General features: G+C 31.4%; 1 protein-coding gene and 1 long non-coding RNA gene across 7 annotated transcripts; one reads left to right on the forward strand and one right to left on the reverse strand.

Moving 5' to 3' along the window:
• Positions 1-1,210: 1,210 nt before the first annotated feature.
• On the reverse strand, positions 1,211-20,782 carry LOC127708387 (beta-1,3-galactosyl-O-glycosyl-glycoprotein beta-1,6-N-acetylglucosaminyltransferase-like). Of its 4 annotated transcripts, none has more exons than XM_052213257.1 (3): positions 20,650-20,782; positions 3,451-4,515; positions 1,211-1,621 (listed from the first exon to the last, which is right to left on the reverse strand). In XM_052213257.1, the coding sequence occupies exons 2-3, from the start codon at positions 4,481-4,483 to the stop codon at positions 1,347-1,349; spliced, it is 1,308 nt and encodes a 435-aa protein (XP_052069217.1). In that variant the 5' UTR covers positions 4,484-4,515; positions 20,650-20,782; the 3' UTR covers positions 1,211-1,346. The 4 variants fall into 4 exon arrangements, with proteins under 4 accessions (XP_052069217.1, XP_052069221.1, XP_052069219.1 ...); XM_052213261.1 differs by having other exon boundaries at positions 20,546-20,666; XM_052213259.1 differs by lacking the exon at positions 20,650-20,782 and adding an exon at positions 12,225-12,371.
• LOC127708393 (uncharacterized) lies at positions 13,280-24,582 on the forward strand. 3 transcript variants are annotated; one of them, XR_007985263.1, is made up of 2 exons: positions 13,280-13,299; positions 23,690-24,582. It is a non-coding gene; the product is annotated as an uncharacterized LOC127708393 (long non-coding RNA). The 3 variants fall into 3 exon arrangements; XR_007985262.1 differs by lacking the exon at positions 13,280-13,299 and adding an exon at positions 21,617-22,638; XR_007985261.1 differs by lacking the exon at positions 13,280-13,299 and adding an exon at positions 22,645-22,830.
• Positions 24,583-25,156: the final 574 nt, after the last annotated feature.

The following is a 25,156-nucleotide window of genomic DNA, read 5'->3' on the forward strand; positions in this document are numbered from 1 at the left end:
TCGAGGCATGTTCAACGCCCACCAATCAGTGACATCAGAAGTACACTGCCGAGTCACAAAAAATCATAAAAATAACTCTTTTATGGTCACATTTTTACCTGAGCAAAATTGATGAACACATCGAACAGTTCTGTTTTGGACAGTACGTTGAGCTTGTTTCTGTTTTCAGAACTGATGAGAAATGTTATTAAACATAAATTAACGGTTCCTGTCGAAAATTGATTTTATACGCCTTTTTTTCTCTGTTTTGCTTTCTTTTTTCTTTTCAAAAAAGGTTGAATGAATACGGATTCAAATGTGGTTGAATTATTGACTTGCTGGTCAATGATACATCAGCGATGTTTTTGAGCTTATTTTGACAAAATTGAACCAACCAAACTGCTAATAGCGAAATATTATATATCAATATTCCGCAGTTATAAATGTTTGAACAAACAAAAATAACATATTTTAATTCTCTATCTAAATCGTACATGTAGCTAATGCCCCTTTTACATTAGCTACGAGATATAAAAAAAATAAAATATGATTTATTTTTTTTTTTGTGTGTTCAATCATCAATGATAGTGAAATAGTTAAATAATAATTCGCTTTTAGCAGAAAGTTTGTTTCAATTTTGTCAAAATAAGGTAAGAAACATCGCTGACGAATTATTCACTTGAAAGAGAACAATTCGACCTCATCGAATCCGTATTCATGTAACCTTCAATTAAACCCCTTGGCTGGAGATTTGTTACGCATGTACATGTATTCAGCTATTAAAAATAAATGATTGTCAACATTGAAAGTGAAACAAGGATGAACCATTTGGTTGACTGATTCGAACCACAAAAAAATGTTCTTATACAGGTAAAAACGATGATAAACATACTTATTAATCCACAATATGAAAGCAAACAGACCTAGAAAAATCCAATTGCACGTGGTCGCTATCTATTTTTATTTATATTTATGTTTATACGGTCATCTCGATGGTTAATTAGATGACGTCTAGACAAAAATACACACGAAATGCTGATACATATTATCGAGTCCATGCATGGTTAATTGTTTTTTTTTATCGAGTCCATGCATTGTTAATTGTTGTTAAGAGATTTTGTAATTTGGATATACGTTTTAGTGTGTTATAAATCAAATATGAGAATCTGAGTCAAATCGGTGAACATGAATTTGACAGCTAATGTCCCTTTAAAGTAATAATTAAAAATGGTGACCGTGTAAAAAAAATCAGGGAAAATTGTTCCCTGATAAATCTGTTTTATTCAAATAAAAAATACATAGTTAACAAAACAATATACATTTTAAAAACTTTTAAACCCACATTGAGATTACAATAAGTAAAAGCCTTATTGTTTACGTATAAATGGTAACTGTTTATAGTAAAATGTTTCAAAAGGTAAATGACTTAAGGTTTTGTTGTATAGATATTCTTCAAGACAATCCAAAGCTATATACTGAAAATCTGGATAAAATTTGTTCGCGAAAAGTTCCTTTTTAGAAACAAGTTCGTTGAGATCGCCAATACCAAATATACAAACACCACGCACAAATTTGCCGTGACACTTGTCACGACCTCCCCATGAAGCATAAACAGCGAGCCAAGGTTTCTTTTCTGGATTACCTGAAAGAACATATTTGAAATAAATATAAACAAGAATTATATTATATTTTAATTCACGTGACCAGTGAACTTGTATATATATGTGACTAGTAATACTTATTTTTAAACAAACGTTTGTCTTTTTTTCAATGACTTTCAATGTAGCTGTTTTGGACTTCATATATTTGTTCTAGCCGTGAAAAAACCTTGTGTGTACTGAAGTAGCATTAAACCAACCATTAGTAGATAGGCCATTGAATCCTTAATATCATAGCCAAAGGCAGTGAAAATTATTCAGCTGATGATGCTGTATGTTTTTCAAAAATAGTTGCACACTTACACGGCCTTTAATTTAAAAATACCAAAAAGTCATTCTAAAATTCGTGCGTCCGAAGCGCTTTTCTTATTTGCCATTACCAGGAACGCTCAACCATAAAAATCTGAAATCCAAGGACGTAGAAATAATTGAATATTCAAGTAGGTTACGTGACCGTAAGAAACCTAAAAGGAATGTCCAAATCCATCTAATGTCAACTTTGCCTTAAGGAGTTTGAACCTAAGTTTTTTTATTTAATTTATCCCAGGCGAAATTTAAGACAAATATGTGAAATCTGAGACAGGTGCTACCTGACGAGCCCCTGAAAGTTTTTTATCAAGAGGATTTTGCATATTTGTTTTACTTATGATTATCAGCAATCCTTTCTATAATCAGATATACATTTTTGCGGTAAATCATAAAACTATGCTCATCAGATACAAATTTGCGGGAAATCGTATGCTCCTTTGTGATGTGTTTAAAGTGACATCGACCAATTGGTAGAAATGAAAATATAAACACTTTTTAAATATGGTTCGTCAGACGCTTGCTAATATTAAAATAAAGGTACTAGAGTCAATTTGATGCACTATCTGCACATATAAAACTTTTAAGGAAACATCTTCGTCAGTGCTGTTTGAAACCAAACATTGGAAAAACCACAAACGATGACTGGGCTTGAGCGTTCCTGATGAAAGTAAATCAAGAAAAGCGCTACGGACGCACGAAATTTGTAAATGTTATTTTCATATTCCTGCACAGGATCGATACCACTACTAGTGAACTGTTACATGTAGTCCCCCGAGGATATTATCGGCTTAGAAGTCAGTGGTTCTGTACAGACACGATTTAGAACATATTTTTTGATAAAATTTTCCATTGATAAATTAAGAAATTACTAGGAAACTAAGGTTCCAACTCACTCGGCCAAAGCTGACATTAGATGAATTTAACTATTCTTTTTTGTCACTTTTGGTCGTATAGCTCCTTACCTTTCTACGTATTCATACATCATTGGCTTTCAAATGGTTAAGTTGGACTGTTCCTTATGAATCAATCCAGAAACGCGCTTCGAACGCACGAAATTTATTAAATGTTATTTTTATTTGAATAGCAAAAAAACATAGGTTCATTATGATGGTAATATTTTAAAAAGTATACTTAGGTAAAGGGGCATTACTTGTAAAAATCATTGCTACGTTTTTGTCAACCATTTTCATAATGTATTATAAGTATATAAGTATTCCAAACTTCTTAGTAGTACAGATTTTTTAACTCTGTATCACATGAATGTTTCAAAAATCATTAATGAAACATACTATAACAAACACATTACTGATTTTAAGTTATCTCCCTTATCCCATGCATGTCTAGCCCTCAACAGATTTCTATCATCAGATTAATCGATGTACGGATGTTTTATCCAGAAACATGACATAATTCTATATAGAACACTTGTAGCTTACAACGAAATGCAAGAACTTGATTTGAATTCGCTTTCAATGCTATGTTTAAACGTGGTGTAAAATTATACCTGAGTATCGTCCAGGAGCTTTCAAAACTTCGTTATGGTTCAAAGTAGCCCAGTAATATTCGTCTGGGCTTTTTACATCTTCCATAAATTTTAAAACATCCTTTGCTGTTTTATCTGTGATTGTATATTGGACAAATTCTCGGCTAAACACACCATAGGCACTGCCCTTAACAATGCTTGCGTTGAGTGGCAGTTTGTTATTTCGTTTACCAATCTTCTTCCATGAACCGTTTATGTATTTATGACGAAATTCAAATCTGCTTGGCATCATTCTTCCATGAGTTATAATTCCTTCTATGTCATTAGCACCATTATATGTTTTAAGTATTTTGACCAGTTCTAAATTCGTTTTTAATGGAAATTGTTGATGTGGTAGATTTATAAAATATTTCCATTTTTGTGGCATTGAAAGAATATCAGACATACAATTCAAATCTGCCTTTAAACGAGACATATGGTTATAGATTATGTCTTCCTTTTTAGAAACTATGAACACGTTGCCGAAGCAGTCAGCAATTCCTTCCAAGCCTTTGTGTAGCGAGTCGGGAGAACTGGCATCCGCATGAATACAGTATAAGTTTTGTGGACGATATATTGCACGAAGCAGACGTTCGGTTTGATCGACATCTTGATATGTGATGATACTAAATGCTATTGGAAATTCTCTTTCCTCATTGGTCACAGGATAACTGTCATATCGAAAAGACTTCCGGAAATGAACACAGTCTTCGGTGGCGTTGATATAATCTCCAGTTTTTAAACGAAAAGGTGGACTAACTCGCATCAAAGCAGTCGCTCTGTCAATCTCATCCTTATCTTTTTCAATAATTTTTCGACAATTGATTTTAAATTTCTTTTGTGGTAATTTACGTGTACTTGGTACAAAATTAAATATCCGTTTCGTCGTTGATTTTGTCGTCACTTCTACGCTTAGTTCGTTCACTTGAAACACCACTGAGTTATAGACATATGTAACAACAAATCCAACGAGACAAAACAGCAGTAACTGCTTAACCAAACCACGTCTTTTCATACCATATCACTCGAGGTATCGGCTCACGAACCCTGTCAAAAGATTACAATAATAAAGCATATAAAATACAGTTTGTAACAAATGAAATACAAATTACAACAATTCTTATAACAATCAGTTAATCAAGAGAATTTTTAATTAGAGAAACATCACCTTATGCAATTGCAAAGAAGTTTCAGTAACTGATAATTTAATGACATCTACAAACATGCTTCTCATTAGCACTGAGTGAAAACCTCCAAAAAACAAAAGGTCCTGTTTGGTTAACTTTTCCCATATTATTCAAATACAGAACAGTTAAGATGAAAGGGGTACATCACAACCTTTATAGCATTTCATTTACTGTACATACTGTAACAGGGCTGAATTAATCTTCAAATGTACATGTATCTCTTAAACAAAATTAATTACAAATTAAAATTTTTTAAAGGTTAACTATAGGACAATTATAAAAAGATAATTAGTTACAAGTAAAAGGTTATTGTAAAAAACTAATATCACTTATTACAAAATTATTCAAAAACAATTGTATCAAATTTTTTTTTTTTTTTTTGGAAATGGGGTCAAGTAAGACCTTTTCCTATTCAAAATAAGATTAAAGAATGGAACATGACCAATATTTCCTTTTAATACTGATATAGGTATCTTTTCTATGATTTTGTAACGATATGTGCATTGATGGAGTTCATGTAGCCTAGGATCCTGACTCACTGCTCGACATTTAGTACTGACCTGAGTTGGTGTAGCCTGGGATCCTGACTCACTGCTCGACATACAGTACTGACCTGAGTTGGTGTAGCCTAGGATCCTGACTCACTACTCGACAATCAGTACTGACCAGAGTTGGTGAAGCCTGGGATCCTGACTCACTGCTCGACATTCAGTACTGACCCGAGGTGGTGTAGCCTAGGATCCTGACTCACTGCTCGACATTCAGTACTAACCCGAGTTGGTGTAGCCTGGGATCCTGACTCACTGCTCGACATTCAGTATTGACCCGAGGTGGTGTAGCCTGGGATCCAGACTCACTGCTCGACATTCAGTACTGACCCGAGTCGGTTTAGCCTGGGATCCTGACTCACTGCTCGACATTCAGTACTGACAAGAAATTGAGGTTTGATCAGGATGCCAGACTAGGATTCGATGATAAGGATAAACAGCAGAGACATGTAAGAGCTACGTATTCATCCGATGTCCATCAAAGATATCGGAAACGTCCAGAGTGAGTCCACTCTCTATATATGAGCATGCTCTATTTAAAATGACTTGTGCTCATGGTGTTTATGTATAGAAAAAAAAACTTCATTGTTACCGATTTCTGTGACCACAGTCCAAATTTTTTACGCGTTTTATACAAACGCGTAAAAGTTTGTTGGGCCTACTCTAAATGGGCATATTTTGACACAGTGCGAATTTTGAAATGCAAAAGAAACAAGTTTAACTTCTTAATAGTTTTACTGCATTCGTATATGATATTTAAATATTATAATTTTGAGTTTTCTACAAAATTTCACCACCAGTTAAAAATTGTCAGTTGTTTACTCTTCATATCCGTGCATATTTATAATGCAGCATAATATACATGTATAGTTGCAGACATCTACGTTATTTACTCTGACGGATAGTTATCTCATTGGCAATCTTACCACATCTATACTCCTGAATTTTTAATGATATTCGAGTGTTTCCTCATAAAAAAAATCAATGCTTAAGTTATGACTATTTTCAGTGATTATACCTACATTCTGAATACTTTGAAGTCATAATTTTTGTACATCCTGTATCATTTCTCGTAAGAGATTGCCCGTCCACATTTTCCCCATATATGAGTAAACAGTGTGAATAAATTGATCCATTTACCATAATGTTTATATAATAAATAAAGTACATAGTGACAACGCTGTCCACTTAAAACAAACATGTTTTATTCTTTAATTGTTTAGTACAAAATCCAAAAAATAAATATAAGCGAACCAAAACTTCATGTACTATGTATAAACAATGTAAATACAAAACGTGTCAAACCTACCGTTACAATTAAATGTTTGCCATACACAATCAATTAGTGTTTCTATACACCACAAATGTTCACTCTATACTAAGTTATATTTAAAACAATTTGGACGGTCACATGGTTGATACATGTATGTGTGTGTAAATATTACGATGGGTTTAATTCCGGTGTTATTTATAATCCGTCACGTCACACAAATTATCACTATTTATCTTAGTTTAATCTCAGTCAATGGTTAGGATTGTTTAATATAACAAATTGCTCAGCATGAAAGTTTGAAAATCTCCCTTAATTAGTCCGGTTTGACCCGGCGTTGAGGAGTGTCCATTGTCTGCGCCGACGGTTAGGTTGCTCTGAGCAATCTGGCACTTGTATGAATAAGAACAGTAGTTTATAAAAATAGATTTCAAGTTCTTTTTCTCTTTTTCTCCACATGTAGAAAATTGTCAAAAATACAAAAAGAAACAAAAGAAACAAAGTCTAAGATAATTAATGTCTTTTCCGTTTATCATGTTTATGTATAAAAATAAGAAGATGAGGTATGCATATATGATTGCCAATCATGAAACAACTATCTATTTAGTCAAGGATTGGTATAGTATAATATAGTATGTGTATACTACTGCATACTCTTGCTATAGCATGTTAAGATTTTCCTGTATTTTTTAATTTTTTAGCATAAAATACAATTTTAAGGAAACGATGAAGTGGTAAAAATGTGAATATTTGAAAAGATTCCTTCAGATTGCGAAGGTCCTGTTAGAAACAATCTTACCACCGTTTATGAAAGTATGCTATATTGTTGTTTTTTTTACACCACTTGTACAGGTTACTTGTGTAATTATAAACACTTTTATATTCTTTAAACTTTAAACTGAAGAATGAAGGAAAATTGGGTCATATACAGTTTACAAATCTATGAGCTCAAGGCTACTGTTGAAATAAACGAAAAAGCAAAATTTGTTTAATCTGATAAAGAAAGAATTTAATGAATTGTATAAAATTTAAACATACATGTATTTAATACTTAGACCCACTGACACATACCTGTGTATATTATTTAACCATAAAAGTACTACTATATTGAATACTTTCATCATTTTACTAATTGATTAAGTGTTTGCTAATAAAAATTCAGAGGCCAATTATTAACCCCAGACTTTGTTGCCACCATTATATCATTATCTAGAGTATAATACTGTCTACTTGTTCTTTTTAAAGGTAAAGAAATCATTTTCAATTTGCTTAAGTTAAATTATCCTGAGATTACTGTATCACTTGTGTTAAATAATCTCAGAATTATCGACTGGTTAAAAGGCCACGGGAAATTTGATTACAGAAAATACATATACAATATATGTACAGTCGGAATATATACATAAATTTTGCCACGTCCGGTCAGAATGGAGACGTAAAATCCGCTTCCTTGTTTAAAGAGAGTGCCACGCTCTCTACACGTTAAGAACCTGTGCAAAAACTCTTTGAGTGGTCCGTAGGTGCCCTGTTGCAAGGCAAAATTTCTGTCCCTATCCAATTTATCCTCATTTTCCAGTGACAGATATATGGAGATTAATTGGAAGATACGTCACTTCACAGGACAACAACCCAACGACTAAAACACTCAAAATACATTTAAAGTGTATAGAGGGCTACATAGTCTTCATCAATATACAAGTTACATGTATATTGATGAAGACTATGTTACCATTTCAAGGGAAGGGTTTGTGTTGATACAATGATTCCAACGACTACAGATGACGCTTGAAGAAGTCGATCTTCCAAACCATGTGACTATTTTCTGTACCTATAATCAACTATTGGATATACTTTCATTTGATGCATTGTATATAACACGGGGGGGGGGGGGGGGGAGGGGGGGGGGGGGGGGGTTAACACGGAGTGGCTTGTATTAAACATGCACATGCACCTGTCCTAAGTCAGGAATCTGATGTGCAGTAGTTGTCGTCTGTTTATGTAGTTCATACGTGTTTCTCGTTTCTCGTTCTTATATAGATTAAACCGTTGGTTTTTCCGTTTGAATGGTTTTACACTAGTAATTTTTTGGGGCCCTTTATAGCTTGCTGTTCGGTGAGAGCCAATGCTCCGTGTTGAAGGCCGTACCTTCACCTATAATGGTTTACTTTTATAAATTGTAACTTGGATGGAGAGTTGTCTCATTGGCACTAATACCACATCTTCCTATATCTACATGTTACAGAACGTTCATCCTAAAAATTTACGTTACTAATTTTTATTTAGGATTATTTATGATGTAATGCGATAAATAAATACATTAATGATTAACCCATTTTTTATTCATATTAATGTTGACATGTTCTAGAGTAGCCCACGATGGAAGATCGACTACTTCAAGCGTCATCTATAGTCGTTGGAATCATGGTATCAACACATACCCTTCCCTTGAAATAAGACCTTGTATAATCAACCATAATCCATCTGTTTGTTTTTGTTTTTGTTTATTTTTTTTTTTATTTCTTGAAGGGGGTCAAACGACTTTAATTCACTCTCATCACCTCTTAATGGCAGACGCATTTGATAAATGATCAATCAATTTTAAAAGATTTTAGGCCTAAAAGTCCAAAATCCGAAATTTATACATTTTTTGGCGGAAATATTTGTTTCCAGGACAAACTTCTCACTTAAACTAAAATCAAATTTACTTTCTGTACCTAAAACTCAAATTGTAGATCATTTTTGTAGGAATCCCCCTCAAAAAAAATAATCACCTTATCCGTTTAGAGCTGATTTTATTCTCTTTGCTCGTATGATAAGTCAGTATTTTTAAACACTCTGTTCGTACATATATGCACTAACAAGGTAATTCTATATAGGGAAAATGAATACATGTTTGATGATGGTATATTTTCACATGAATTATTTCCTTTGTTGCTGGTTTTGATATTTCATATTATTTGCACATTTTACACTTGAATGACATTTTAAATAACATTTTGAACAGTAAATGTTTTTTGTAACAGAATATGTGAACTATTGTAACTGTATTCTATTCTTAGTAAATACTATATCATTACAATTGTTTAAACGATTTTTACATTTAAATGGTTATCACACAATACGCTTTTTTGTTTAACAACATACTTTCTTTGGCGACAATAACATGAATTACTTATATCTCTTTTCCACTTTTCATAAAAAAAGAAACAATTATTTCCCTAAAATGTGAAAATATTCCCTTGTTGGCGAAAGTACACGCTAAAAAGTACATACTACAGAACTAAATTATCAAGGGTCACAACATTTATACATATTCGCCTGTAATCGATGCGGAAATTTTAGTCATAAATTTGACCGAATTCTAAGAAATTGTTTTGTGTGAATGCGGAAAAATGAATGTCCGATGTATTATATCATGTACAACAATTTTAAAATGCCTTGATATTTGACTTGCTTAATCATTTCACTCATTTCCCATTTTTTCACAAAATGATCGTGAACGAGAAACAGATAATGCTCCCGAAATTTTGTCATTGCCAGATTAAGGTGGATAATAAGAAGGAAATAATGAGGATATTAAAAGTGATGAAATAGTGTTGAGGATCATAAACCCATCATAGATACCAGTACTCAAATTGTGAACGCTAGACGTGTGCGTTTCGTCTACAAAAGACTCATCAGTGACGCTCGAATACAAAAATAAAGTTCGAAGTAGAAAAGCATTGAGGACCCAACATTCCGAAAGGTTTTGCCAAATACAGCTAAGATTCCTGGGGTATTATGTAATATTTCATGAAATAAATGAGGGTTGCATTCTAAAAAAAGATTATATTATATAGAACTTGCATTGTTGGCTTTTGTCCCTCATTGTCAATCATGATTGAAGGTCGAGTCCCCGTTTTGCAAAATTCGTGTACGTCCTTGTATTATTGGCGCCCCCTAACTTAATGAGAGTGTAGTGTTATCTTCTTTATTTCATTAATTATTTGCTCATGGAACAAAATCATACCTATTATGTAAACTGCATGTAATGCCCTTTTTGTCTAGAAGAAACGAACAACAACTGAAGCAAGCTCAGCCCATTCTTAAAACATGTACTGATCAAGAAAGTGTCGTTTCACCGGAGTTCTCACATCATGGATTTTTTAGTCACCAATACTTAAAAATATAATTCTTAAATTGTACATAAAACTCCTACCTTTAAAATCCAAATTGTGTGATGTAGAACAACAACTAATGGTTAAGTCAAAAGTATAAATTATAATATTTGTGTTATGTAATCAATATAGACTTTGCTTGAATTTTTCCTTCTTACCAAGATGTGACACTTTCTTTATCTTTCATCACAATACCCAAATCAATATAGTAACATTAATCAAAGCAAGGGATTGTATAACAATACATTTATATACAAACCCTTGATAAATGCAATTTATCGCTATTTTACGAAATTTTCCTTTGATCTTGCTGACTGATAATTTTCTTTCTCAGTGGAGTCGAGTGATATGAAAAATTGTCGCTAGAAACTAAGGGCCCACGTGCCCGTTGTCAATGAAATTAACAACGTCGTCATAGGTAAAACAGCGATAAACAGATTATCATTGGTCATCTCAACTCGATTGCTTTTCTCACTTTCGCCGTACCGTCTCAAGCGAGAAAATCAATCTCGTTGAGATAACCAACGATAATCTATAAGTGTAACAATGTACGTCTTAAATATTTAATTTTTCATGTCGAAGCATATAATCTTCATTTATATTGGATTGTCTTACAAAAATATTTGGAGATATTTTTTGATGTATAATTTTAAAATTCTATATTATCAATATTTTGTCACGCTGAAACAGACATGATCATAGTATATAAAACTTTATACATTGAGTTTTGTTAATGGGTTATTAAAGCGCAAAGGTAATCAGGGGTAGTCCCATGCATCATGTAGGGAATAGAATAAATAAGGCTTTCTAGATATTCTTTTGTCTGCTACCATTGTTGACAGACTGTTTTGTCATTAATAACTTCGCGATTAGCATACACGGGTAGACCAGCTACAAAATAAATATACTGTTCTCCCTGCTTCCATCTGAACATACTGCGTTGCGTTTATCTTATAAACTTATGTGTTGAAGCCCAATTATTAGAATATAGCATTAGTAATATATATTAAGTCTAAAAAGTTCCCAAAAACACTAAATATTGGTTTGATTTTGATTCCGTTTTGTCCGTTTTCAGATTCCCAATCTGTTCAGTCTCGGACGCTTTCCAACATAAGGTGTTTTTAAAGGAAGACTTCACGGTCTGATGCCTAAAAAAATTAAGTCGAACATCGAAAAAGTGCAATTGGTCTTCATGTAGCTTAAATCCGTTCCGCAATTATACAACGGGTTCAAAAAGGGGCCAAATTGAAGCGAAACATATCGACCATACGGGGGATTTTGAAGCGTGTTTGTTTTTCCCGTTTTATTAACCAGTAACGTAAGAGATAAAAAAAAATAAAATAAGGAGAAGTGGTACGATTGCCAATAAGACAACTATCCACCAGAGACCAACTGACGGTTTATGTCATCAACTATTGGTCACTGCAATTCATGTATGATACACGAGGAGCAATATGAAGAAAATTTTGCACGAGGAAGTTTGAAATTTAGAAATTGTTAAATATTCTTTTTATGATTTAGACATTGAACTGATATATCAGAAAACAAAACATACTAAAAAGGGGAAAAGTATAGTAAGAGATTTCTGCTTTACCTTATAACTGAACTAGTTCCAACATCCTATCCAATAAATGTTATACCTCGGGTTATTTAATTTGTTGTTATTTGCTAAATGTGCATTGGCAACTATTTCATGTGTAGTCTGATATACAAATCTCGTACGCAAAAGCAAGAAACATAATTCAAATCAAAATCAAAAGTCAATGAAATATTTACATCAATTGCGGCTCGGATGGTTAGTGGGTATAATCATCTAAAAGGGTTCAAATACGATCAAACACATCCATAATTGCTTTTAAATGTAAAAGGTGCGATTGAACAGATATGTTATGTATAAGGGTGTAACATGACAGATGAGCCATGACATGACACTTTACGTTTATATTTAAATAACTAATAAACAATGTCGATTCAATTTAAATAAAAACATATCCGCTATAAACTGGTATGCAATTTTATCGACAAAAAAGTAGACAAATTTAAGCAAGTGCATCTGATTTTTATAGAATCATGTATTTGATCAAAGAAGTTAAGTTGTCCCTTGGTTCCGACACTTAGAAGTCTCTACAAGGCTTAACAAAATGAAAATTAATAATTAATTGAGTAACTAAGGGTTTACGCAGTATATATTTGACGATGTCCGTAATCTTTCGGAACACCGGATGTTATTCGGAATACATCTGTTCTTTCTATGACCACCTTTCATATACATGCGCAATAGCTTATTAACTGACCTGTTGAATAAGCATAAGCATCTTAAAGTTGCTATAGAGATATGTTACATATGATGTGAAATTTATAATGATGCAAGCTACTTTAATAAGCATTTGAATACTTCCTTGCACGCAATTACAAGCTGCTAATATTTACCTACATATATGCGTACTTATTTTAATTAGAGTCGAACGTTGAAACCAGCTGTGTTTAGATATGAGATAAGATTTCATGTAAACAATGCGATTTATATTCGGAACGAGAATCGTTAAAACTAAAATCTATAAAAGAAGTATTACTAGCATTTCATTTAAGATTTTGAGTCTAGGGAAGATGTACTTGATGTACAGAGCAGGCTAATTCATTTTTTTTATACTGAAATTAAAAAAAAAGAAGTCTTTCTTGCACTTTATTAAAATTTTACGTCTAGAATAGACCAAGGACGTATATAATCTATTCTCTAATTCTAAGGAAATTTATCCCTTTCCGAACCTATTGTATAAAAAAATTTAATCAACGTGTGGTTGCCGTTGATCTCAGAAGATGATTGGACTGATGAATTTAAGGGTCATAACCTTTAGCAGCACACTGGATGTATCAAAATATGCCAACAGGTGCTTATGAAATTGACAACTTCGGGGAATGTGGAAGGCACTGGAAGGGGACTTTCGTTTAACAAAAAATGAAAATTTATTTATTAATCATTAGAGAAACAGATTCTTACATAGTTACTCGTGGATTATCGGAATTGGTCGCTAGCTTAATTGGTCGCCAGCTTGAGTCTGGTGTTTAAATATTGCAACATTATTTTCTTTTTAAAAAAACAAGGAGGTCATATAACCTCCTTGATTAAAATAACAAATCAGATTGTTACAGGTATATCTGGATCCGTTTTCGTTATTAGAATGTGAATAAATAGATATTGAATATGAAAAAAAAAACTAAAACTGAAATCTAAATCTCAAATATATTTTAAAAAAAATACATTTGACCATGCAGATGAAAGAAATAATACTTCAAGCAATGAAATAACGAATTAAATGTGCCGCTTTAATTACGATCGATAACCTTAAAATTAATCATGCGTGCAATTTCAGCAGACTTAACAGGGTCAGCGATAAGATATCAAATGTCTATTTAGAGACACCGAGTGATGACAGATGCAGGCAGAGATAAGAAAAAATAATTTCTATTTATAGTTATCTGGGCCAGGGAACAGATTATCTAACCTGTAGTAATTAAGGCTCTTCAAACTGTTCGTCTAAATAAAAAATAATAACTATTATTTCTTGAAAACGATCAGATGATGAATTTTCGGTTTTAATATAATAAATGCGAAAATGTAAAATAGTGCAAGGGGATTTTGAAAGACGACAGGATAATTGATACTTAGGTTTTATGCATGTAAAATAGTTTTTAGGAAATTTTGAAGATTGTTTTATTTATGTTACATTTTTATAATCTTGCTTTTTTCATTAATAAATGCACGGTTTTTTAAGTAAACTTTGATTGGAACTTCTTTAACAGAATCCTGCTCTCTTATAAATATTTTTAGAGCAGTAAATTTTATAACTGGACATAAAATAAATAAGCTCTTTCATACCAACATATTAATCTCTATACATTGAATGTCAGATATCTAAATGTTTTTCAACTCAAAATTATTATTGAAAAATTCAATATGGTTTTGTACATATTTATATCTAAAGCTTATATTTCATAAACTTTTTAAGGAGCCTGAAAACTTCAATTCTTTTTGGCAATCTACTTTAAGATCATTATTGCTTAAAACATGTATTCTATTTTATCATAAGTGTAAATATATATTGAACTTTACTTTAATTGACGAGTGTTAATAATTTGTACTTTATAGTGCACATTATAGTAATACCATGGACATTAGAGTTTAAGATTATTAGAACACAAGTTTATTGCTTAATTATGATTAATCTGTCAGAGAAAAGGATTTCATAACCAGTTAAAAAAAAATTCAATATTGGAAATCAATGTTTTTTTTCATTCAAAACTGCTTCAATATAAAAATCAGAAGATGTGGTATGAATGTCAATGACACTACTCCCTTTCAAGACACAATGTGGTACAATTAAACAAAATTTTACAGGTTACATTTTTTTCTTTTAATACAAGCCATCTCAGTGATCAGTAGGCTATACAGTGCCTCTAAATGACTAGTATAAAACTATCCAGCACGAGAGAAAAAGGATAGATCAATATAAGAAACCTACAAGGCAACTTCAGTTCCATTTCAATATTTAGATTATTCTAATGGATTTGTCAAATGTCAGAGGGAATATCTGTTATAGGTAGTAATACCAATGAGACAACTCTCCATCAAGACACAGTGTAGTCAAAGTAAGCAATTATAGGTTAAAATACAGCCTTTAAAACAAAGGCTTGGCTCACATTGAACTGCATCCTACTAGGGGCCCCAAGACACTGTTATAAAACAATTCAAACAGGAAAAATCAAATCTAATTTAACTTCAAACCAGAAACAAAAAGCAAATATGAACTGCACCAAAAAAAAAACCCACTAAACAACATGCTTCTGACTTGGGACATGTGCTTATGAATACACCTGTTTTAAAAGATCTGAATTTACATACATACCATGAGACAGTAGTGTAACTTTACCATGTAAAAGACACCCTTTAAATGTTAATGAAAAAACGTGTTCAAATAAAAACCTTACAACAGTTCATAAATGTGGCCTTTAAACAAACTAATGTTTAGAAATGGGTATTCAGTGATAATTTCAGGTTTGATTATATTAGTTGTTTTGTTGTTTTCAATTTAGTTTGTTTATTTATAAGTACAAGGTGTAAGCTGTTTTGGTTGTAAATAGCTTTCTTAATGAATTGGTTTTGGTCATCAAGGTGAAGAGAATACAGTGCAATTCAAATTATATATATTTACAATTAAACTTGCAGGCCTTTTTTCATGACCCACAATTTAAAATATAAGAAAACATCAAAATAAAAAGGGACATTCAAAAAATATCTTCAAATCGAGTTAAAGGTTTTAAAAAGTTTTTGTTTTGATCAAAAGAGGTTTGTCATCTAAAACTTTTAAGAGCACAAAGCACACACCTTAAAATTGCCAATGCTTACTACCCTAAGCATCACAAAAACCTTGCAGAGCATGTGTAAGGATCTTAATAATGAACACTATCAAGCCATTGTTCAAATAACCATGAACATATCTCAAATTCCTATAAAAACAGCTATTAAGTTTCACGTATTGCATTTCTTTTTTTAAGCACAAATAATCATTAATTGATTAAATTTCTTCACATTTGAGCCTAAAAAATAACTCTTATCTAAAAAAAAAAACAGTTATCTAATATTTAATGCCAAACAAGCATTTGGGTTTACGATTGCATTTCTTTTTTTAAAGAAAGCAACTTGTTATCATGAATTATTGCAAATGCCTACTCCTATATTTGTATCATTGATTTTTTTAGTATACTTTATGCTTTTATGTTTGTTGTTAGTAACCCAAACTAATGGGATATATCAACTAACACATTTCATGTTTTATGCAATAATTTTACCAAAATAGGCAAAGAACATAAACATTCTATACATGTAAAATCTAAATTTTGGAAGCAAAAAAACATAAAAATCTTACCTGAAAAATCTAAATTTTGGAAGCAAAGAACATAAAAATTCTACCTGTTAAATCTAAATTTTGGAAGCAAAGAACATAAAAATAAAAATTCTATATATCTGTAAAGTCTAAATTTCGAAAGCGAAGAACATAAAAATTATACCTGTAAAATCTAATTTTTAGAATCCGGTTATATCATAGGATCAATCTGTGAACAGTTAAGTCCAAAACATTTATTATAAATGTGACTGTTTTAATCAATGCATGATGACGTTGGACCAATTTGTCATTCTGACCAGGATGCGTCGATCACTTTATTTGCAACACAATACCCAAATCAATAGTATAAACTTTCGTCAAAGCATTTTGTAAAACAACTCATGTTAAAGATTATTTGTTCATGTCGAAGCATGTACTCTATACCAATATTGTATTGTCTTACACAGGTGATATTTATCATTTACGAAAAAGTAACTTTTATTTACTGCGCAGCAGTACATCTAGTATACTTTACGCCGTCCATCTATAATGGACGATCTTCAGTCTAAATTTACGCCGCAAATCTATAAAAGAAGGACGAAAAATACTAGAGGGACAGTCAAACTAATAGATCGAAAACAAACTGACAACGCCATGGCCAAAAATAAAAAGATAAACAGACAAATAAAAGTACAGATAACACATCATAGAAAACTAAAGACTAAGCAACACGAACCCCTCCAAAAACTGGGGGTGATCTCAGGTGCTCCGGAAGGGTAAGCAGATCCTGCTCCACATGTGGCACCCATCGTGTTGCTTATGCAATTACAAATCCGGTAAATAGTCTAAATCGATAGGTCACATTATAATGTTCCCGCGTTCCCTAAATATAGACAATCAAAAGGTTACAATTCACCAGAATTATAGATCGCAGAGTTGAAACGTGAATATTTGTAAATTTGGGATTATTGGATATTGATTTTTATGTTGTTTACACATAATTTCCATTAGTTTTCGTTTAAATCGGTATTTGTTTTCAAGAATGATTTGGTACATTATACTTAACTGTAAAAAAATATTGGTTGATTGGATATTGCTTGCTTAAAGTCAGATATATTTTTCACATATTCAGACCGAGAACAAATAAGGTATTTATGAAATTCGTAGAATCTTAAATTTTGATGAATTCAAAGAAGAAACAGTGAATGAAAAGGTATGAAAAAATGGATAGTTGCCAAAATTTTGCTTTGTAATAGGTCACACGTGGACCCTATACGATGAGCTAATGCTTTGGGTTTAAACGTACAAAGGGCACAGCAGTCAACCAACAAGACAATATTTAACTGTATTCACATTTACCACAAGTCAAAAACCATCGCTGGAAGAAGTCATTAATGTAGCGATGTCTGATGGTCCAGAGATTTATTTTGTTCGAAATACTTACATTGTTCTTTTCAATATATATTAACTCAAAGGCAATTAAGTGTATCAAAAATTATACAAATGATTTTGAAATGAAGAATATTGTCTTAGATTTCATCATAGATTTCATCTCCTTTTTTTATATTACTAAATAAGTGACAAAGTTTAATCTGTAATGAGTAAACAGTGTGGATTGTGAGTCTTCAGACTGCATCTAAATAGACATTTAAATTATTGCTAACATTGCAGCTTGTCTACAGAAATTACATCGGATTAAACCGAAAAGAGGAGAAAGGTGAAGGTTATGTGTTGTTTAGGTTTATACATTTTAGTGATCTCGTATTTAAAAAAGATTCATTCAAATTTTCATTATGTACACAAGTTATTTTAGGCGGACAGTATATAGTGACGAGGTGTCCGTCTGTTTGGCCTGTCGTTCTGTTTTGTATCCGCTACTGCTTCTGAACAGCTTGTCAGAATTTGTCAAACTTTCACAAAATTTGATTTTTTAATTCTTCGTCTGAAAGAAGTTTGGGTTATATTTTGGCATTACATGGACTGTCATATCCCTACACTACAGTTTGCGTTTTTATTTGATTCTCTTCCTACAACCATGTTATAAATTGATGAAACTTTCTCCGAATCTCCCCCATGAAATGTCATTGTGTTTCTCATATTTTTTTTTTTTTTTTTATCAGAATTTTAAGGCATTTCCCATACGTATCTAATCACAGAATTTACAAGGGGCGGAAGTCATTTTCTGTGCTTAGCTCGCAGTGCCTATAGTTTCCGTCAATTTAAATCATCACTGGCGAATGGCAACGTTATGGCTGTCCCATGGCTAACCTGTTCCGTGATACGGGATTAAACGCCAAGAGAATTTTAGTATCATACCCCATTTGGCGTGTAGAAAGATATGCTAGGGATCACGAACGGTAGAACATCAGTAGAAGTCAACCATATCGAGTTTAACTGTATCTTTTTCAGTATGTGTTTTACAAAATCGTTTATTTACGAACTGACACTGACAGGTGCGCGTGAACTCCATTTTCAGACCTTCGCATGAAAGAGCTCTCGGAACCTATGTGAAACGATAGCCAGAATCATTGGAACTAAATGCGTGTAAAATACACGGCAGCAATATGACGCCATCTTTGCATGAATTTACACAGGCACTTATCTCTGTTTTTTTTTGCTATATACCTTAATATAAGGTATGCTAGGGATCATGGGGAAAGGTATATAGGGAAAAAAATTCAGAGACAAGTGCCTGTGATGAAGAAGATTAATTAATGTTTACCCTTTCAGCTGATTAATTTCAGAAAAAGGAGATAATGGTCAAAGATTTCCATTTTACTTTCTATGACCGAAATCTCGTACGTTATGCGAGAAAATAACACTACTACGATGGGGGTGTTTGACGACCTTGATTGACTATGAGGGTCACTGGCTTATGCATTTTTGGGGCATTTAATATAATTTATTTTTATCTTAATGTATTTAATGTATTACTAATTTAAGAAACATCCAAAAATGAAAAAAATGCAGCTGGGGCTTTTCAAAAGCTTACTTTATGGTATAATTTTGCTCATTGTCAATTGAAGGCCGCACAGTGCTCTGTAGTTGTTTAATAATTGCTTTCAATTTGCAATATTAACGTTATGAAGAACTTATCACTTTTCATTAACAAATTAGTTAAAATATTGTAATTATTCTCTAAATTATATGATTATATGTTAACATTGTTCTGTAGCAACCATAAATATGAATATGTATTTTGCCTCTTGCCTCTTGTTATACATGTAAATACATGTATGTGTCTGAGTGTTTCAAAATAAAGTATATTGTATTGTTATTGTTTAGATCCTCGTCCTGTGGTCTTTGTGGATAGTTAGTTGTCTTATTGGCAATCCTTATTTTTGTAATAATTATCCTAAAGAAGGGTTGAGATACGATCATACACATCCGCAATAGCTTTTAAATGTTGAAGGTATTTTATAACTGGTAGGCTAAGTTAAAGGTCTGTGTATAACATTACAGAAGTACAATTTAATACATAACGTTACATTTACATAACTATAGTGAACATTACCGATGCGGTTGAAATTTCGAAGTCGAATGTCAAAAAAACTACCAGCCAGCATGGCAAAAATTACACACAAAATTCATAAGATACTAAGCATTATTACACTTTTGCGTCAATTTTAAAATCTAATATAAAATTGATTTTCGAAAATTGTCATCTAGCAAATTACGTGTACACATAAGTAACAGTATATGTATGCTGTTTTATTTTAATCAAAATAATAATTAAGGACATCCATATGATAATATAAAGTTTAAAATATCCCTTTTAAATCTTATTGATTTTTCACCATATTTCTTTGTAATTGGCCTCAGATCATAAAAAGACCACTATTTACTCTACTAAAACCAGAGTTAGAAAAAACATGCTACGTAACATGCAGTTCCCCTTTAAAATCACGCTACCTCTCGTTATATCTTAATCTCTTTACAACTTATTGGTACACCTACAGTTTTCATTAAAATTGAATTTAAAATATCGAAATCATTGATTATTGAAAAGGATATAGCCTCAATACAAACTTACCTGCTAAGAAAACATGATCTCATAGGCTTTCTAGTCCTGTAAGCATTTTGCATAAACGTAAAAACAACCTTACTCCTAGGACTTAAAAAGTTATAAAACCATACCTATCAAATTACTTCCCTATATTCTACTATTCAGCCCATCTATCCATTTTGTAAAACAAAATTTAAATGAATATGTTAGATTTAAATGCGAACTTCGTCCTCGTGTTCATACAAGTAACGTATTTCTTTCTAAAATTGAACAATTGCATATTGTACATTTTTGCATGATTTGTTTTTGGTATATTTTAAAGTTAGGGGATTGAGATAGACATTTAAATTTGATCGAATTTTATTAAATTCTTAATCAAAGATTTAATGTTAATAGATCGTTGAAACGACTATGGGGAAGATGGCATTATATAAAGATTTAAAAAAAAATGTGAAGGAAAAAAATAAATCCGTGTAAAGACTACCCATAAAAATATAGTTTAAAAAATTATGACTTGCAGTTTTAAAATTGTTTAGCTTCAACAAAAATAATTCCAATTTCACTTTTGTGATTAATAATATATATGTCAATGACTTAAAACATTATAGCAATGGTAGAAACTATTGCAGACGATACCAAGGGTGAAATCTGGAGTATAATCAAAAACAAAAAAGGTCATGCTTCAACACCAAGGTCAAAAGAAAAACAATGAAAAAAAAAAAAAAAACAAAGAGATCTTTTAAAAACCTTTTCAAACAAAAACCTACAGCCGGATAAAGAGGGCATTTCTTTCTAACCAAAATTTTATAAACGTTGTGTGGCGTTTGTTGTTGTTTTCTAAACGCTATAAAAGTAGAAACAAATACGTCGTTAAATCAGTGTTTACTGACCCTGTTTGAACTTCCAATAATGCATGCACATGTTGTTGGTAAACAGACTTTTTGCAAACGTAGAAACAAATACATCGTTTAATCAGGTTGAAGTTAGAAACAAATGTAGCGTTTGTACTATTACAAGTTCACCCTTGGGTGCCTCGAATATAAAGATAACGCGGTCATCTTGTGTTCTGGTCAGTTGATTGGAGTTTGCGGTCCTAATCACACGCAAAATGGATATTGTAAAAGTTTTAAGGAAATTTCGGGAAGAAGAAGATCCTGAAATGGAGGAGTATGAAGGGAAGTGTTTGCCAACATTCAGCAAACTAGAACTGTTCGACATCGCAAATTCAAAAGGTGTCAAACTGGAGGAAATTATGCTGTTGGGTGGAATCCAGGATTCCAGGGAAAACATTTGCAAACTGGTGCATTTTGCACTACAGTGTGGTGACATGATTCAGGAGGGAAAAGATGATGAGGAGGCTGGGCCATCTACACGTCCGGAGCCACCTAAAAAAAAAGAAAAAGGCAAATGATACAACTGGGGTAAGAACAGTTTAATCAGTAAAAAAAAGTTTTCTTGCTAAACAAGAGGAATTTTGTTATGGTATTAGAAGTTAAATGCTCATATTTCATTTGATCCGGGCATTAAACAGAATCGTGTATTTGGTTAAAGTGTATGCGAAAAGAGTCTCGTGTTATAAATGGTTTTGGTTAACGTAAATTAATTTTGGCGTTATTTACCTTAAGTACACATTCAAAATTGAATGAGGTTATTTAAATGAAATTTTTTAGGTGAATAGAAGAATATATTATTTATAGATTTGTTCAGTGCTGTAAATAATTATTACGTTCAGATCTATGGGATAAATGACAATGCGGTTACATTAGAAAAAATGTATTAATATATTAAAAGGCTTAGATTATTAACGATCAAATTAGCACATCACCGGGAAATGATTTAAAGAATTTCTTACAAAGATTAAAAGTGTATATTACTATTCATAAGGAAAGACATATTATTAATGATTCAAGAGAAAAAGGAAGGAAAAAATGCATGAGATAATTATAAATCGTCTGTGGTTAAAAGAAGAATTACAGGTATAGATGTGGTTATCCAGGGAAAACGGTTTGTTAATAAAGAAGGGAAAATATATATGAAATGAGTAAAATTAGTTTTAGTTTTGTTAAAAGGTTGCAATTAAGAAAGAAAGAAAAAAAAAAGGAGAGAGAAAAAAAAAAAAAGTCTTTAAGAATGATGAAAAGAGGATTTTAAGTTTTAGCATATAAAAAAAAAAAAAAAAAGAAGAAGAAAAGAAATGAACTGTCTAAAAGAGAGACATGTGAAGAAAAGTTTTCCTCGAAATATTTAAGATTTTTATTGATGATTCAAGAGAGAGAAAAATAATTAAAAAGGAAAAAAAAAAAAAAAAAAAAGTCTTTAAGAATGATGAAAAGAGGATTTTAAGTTTTAGCATATAAAAAAGAAGAAAAGAAATGAAATGTCTGAAAGAGAGACATGTAAAGAAAAGTTTTCCTCGAAATATTTAAGATTTTTATTGATGATGCAAGAGAGAAAAAAAAAATAATTAAAAAGGAGAGAAAAAATAAAAGGTTTAAGAATGATGAAAAGAGGATTTTAAGTTTTAGCATACAAAAAAAAAAGAAGAAAGAAACGAACTGCCTAAAAGAGAGAAATGTGTATTAGAAATTTTTATTGATGATTCAAGAGAGAGAAAAATAAAATAAATAAAAAATACATGAGATAATTATGAAATGTCTGAGGTTAAACAAGATGTGGATGTAGTTATCTAGAGAAAACAGATATGTTATTAAAGAAGGAAAATTATATAGGAAACAAGAAAATTTAGTCATAATTATGTTAAAATGAAGTAAATTAGGAAAAGACAAAATGAGGCAATAGATAAGAAAAACAAATGGAAAAAATTGGGATACAAGATTGGTAACTAAAATACTGTGAAAAGAGGATTTTACGTTTAAGTGAAAAAATATGTGGTTAATTTGAAAATGATTAATGAAGGGTCGTCCATGCATGATCGATAGTTTTGAGAGAGAAAAATATATATTAATGTTAAAGAAAAGAAATGTGAAGAAAAGTATTTGGAATATTTAAGATTAGTTTTGATGCTTCAAGAGAGAAATTATATGAAATAAACGAGATAATTATAAATTGTCTGCGGTTAAAGGATGAATTAAAGGTACAGACAAGGTTAGCAAGAGAAAACAGTTATGTTAATAGAGACGGAAAATATATATCATGTATATAGGAAATGAGAAAAAAAAAAAAAAAAAAAAAAAAAAAAAAAAAAAAAAAAGGGTTAACTGTCAGCAATTTAGAAAGAAAGAAAAAAAAAATGGTTTAGAAAAGTATGGTAAATAGAAGGGTGTGAAAAGAAATTTTAACGTTTATCGAAAGAAATATGAAGATAGACAAAGTTGGTTAATGTTTAAAATTTAAGTTTGTTTAATTGTTAGTTTTTCATGCAATTTGAAAGAGAGAAGAAAATGAAATGTTTTAATCTTTGTTCATTGTTGAAAACAGTACGGTGGTATATAGATGATAATTTCTTCGTTATTTGGTCTTGTGAAGAGTTGTCTCATTAGCAATTATACCACATATGTATAAACGAGTATGAAATAATCCAATTTGTAAAAAGAAAAGATACGCTAGAGAAAGGTCTGTCGTAATATGTGAGACTTATTTAGGAATGAGATCATAAGACATAAATGTAAAATTTTAATGAATATTATAGTAAGAGGAAGAAGATGTTGTGGAAGAACTATACGGAATAAGTTTTGTTAAATTCGTTGAAAAATAAGGCTCACAGGGGAGTATTACTTGCAATTAAAGGGTCATTTGTAGGAAAATGGAAATAAAAGAAGATGAAGAGGATATATTAAAAGTTATAATACTTTTGAATGAAAGAAAGAAATAAAGTTAAAAGAATAAGAGGTACGAAATGGGTCGTTAGTAAATAGAAATCAGTTAGTAGGTTTTTATAAAAAAAAAAAAAAAAAAAAGAAGAAAAAAAGAAAAAAAAAAAAAAAAAGTTTCTTAAATTAGTCTTGTAGTATGCATACCTCCATTTGAGATACAGTAACCAGCGTAAGATTTAATTGTGGTCACATAAGTTTTACTCCCAAATAAAAAAAAAAAAAAAAAAAAAAGTTATAATCACGCATTACATAATTATGCTAATTTTATTAAATAAATGAAGATGACAGGCTGCCTTTGTTACTAAGAAGGCATTGTATGTGCATTGTCGTCTTCATTATCTAACTGAATTTAAATATTTTTATCTATAAATTGTGGTTGGAGGAGCATAACATAGAAAGGATTTGTGCAAGTTAATATGAAAAGTATAAAAATGCTTATATTTCATTCCAACCCTGGAAAATTATGGTAATATTTTGACATAAGGGATTATAATTTGAGAGGCGGTTATGCAACCGGTAATAAGTTATTTCCTTGAGATTTTCTCTTATCAAATTTATTTGTGTATGATAAAAGTTCAGATAAAGTCACAGTTGGCAGCTGTAAGAAAAGCTGGACAGGATTAATTATCCACACTACAGTGATTAACAACATGTGTATTATTTAATAGTAGAGAGTATCTTAAGAAGTTATATTAACCGTAACAATCAGTGTCAACAAACACTGCAGGTATGCATGCATTTTAATTGGTATAGAACTGTGGTTGTACAAAGATAGACAATGGGTGTTATTATATGTGATATCTTC

This window comes from Mytilus californianus, unplaced genomic scaffold (assembly GCF_021869535.1).
Source record: "Mytilus californianus isolate M0D057914Y unplaced genomic scaffold, xbMytCali1.0.p SCAF_7, whole genome shotgun sequence".
NCBI classification, from domain to species: Eukaryota; Metazoa; Mollusca; class Bivalvia; order Mytilida; family Mytilidae; genus Mytilus; species Mytilus californianus.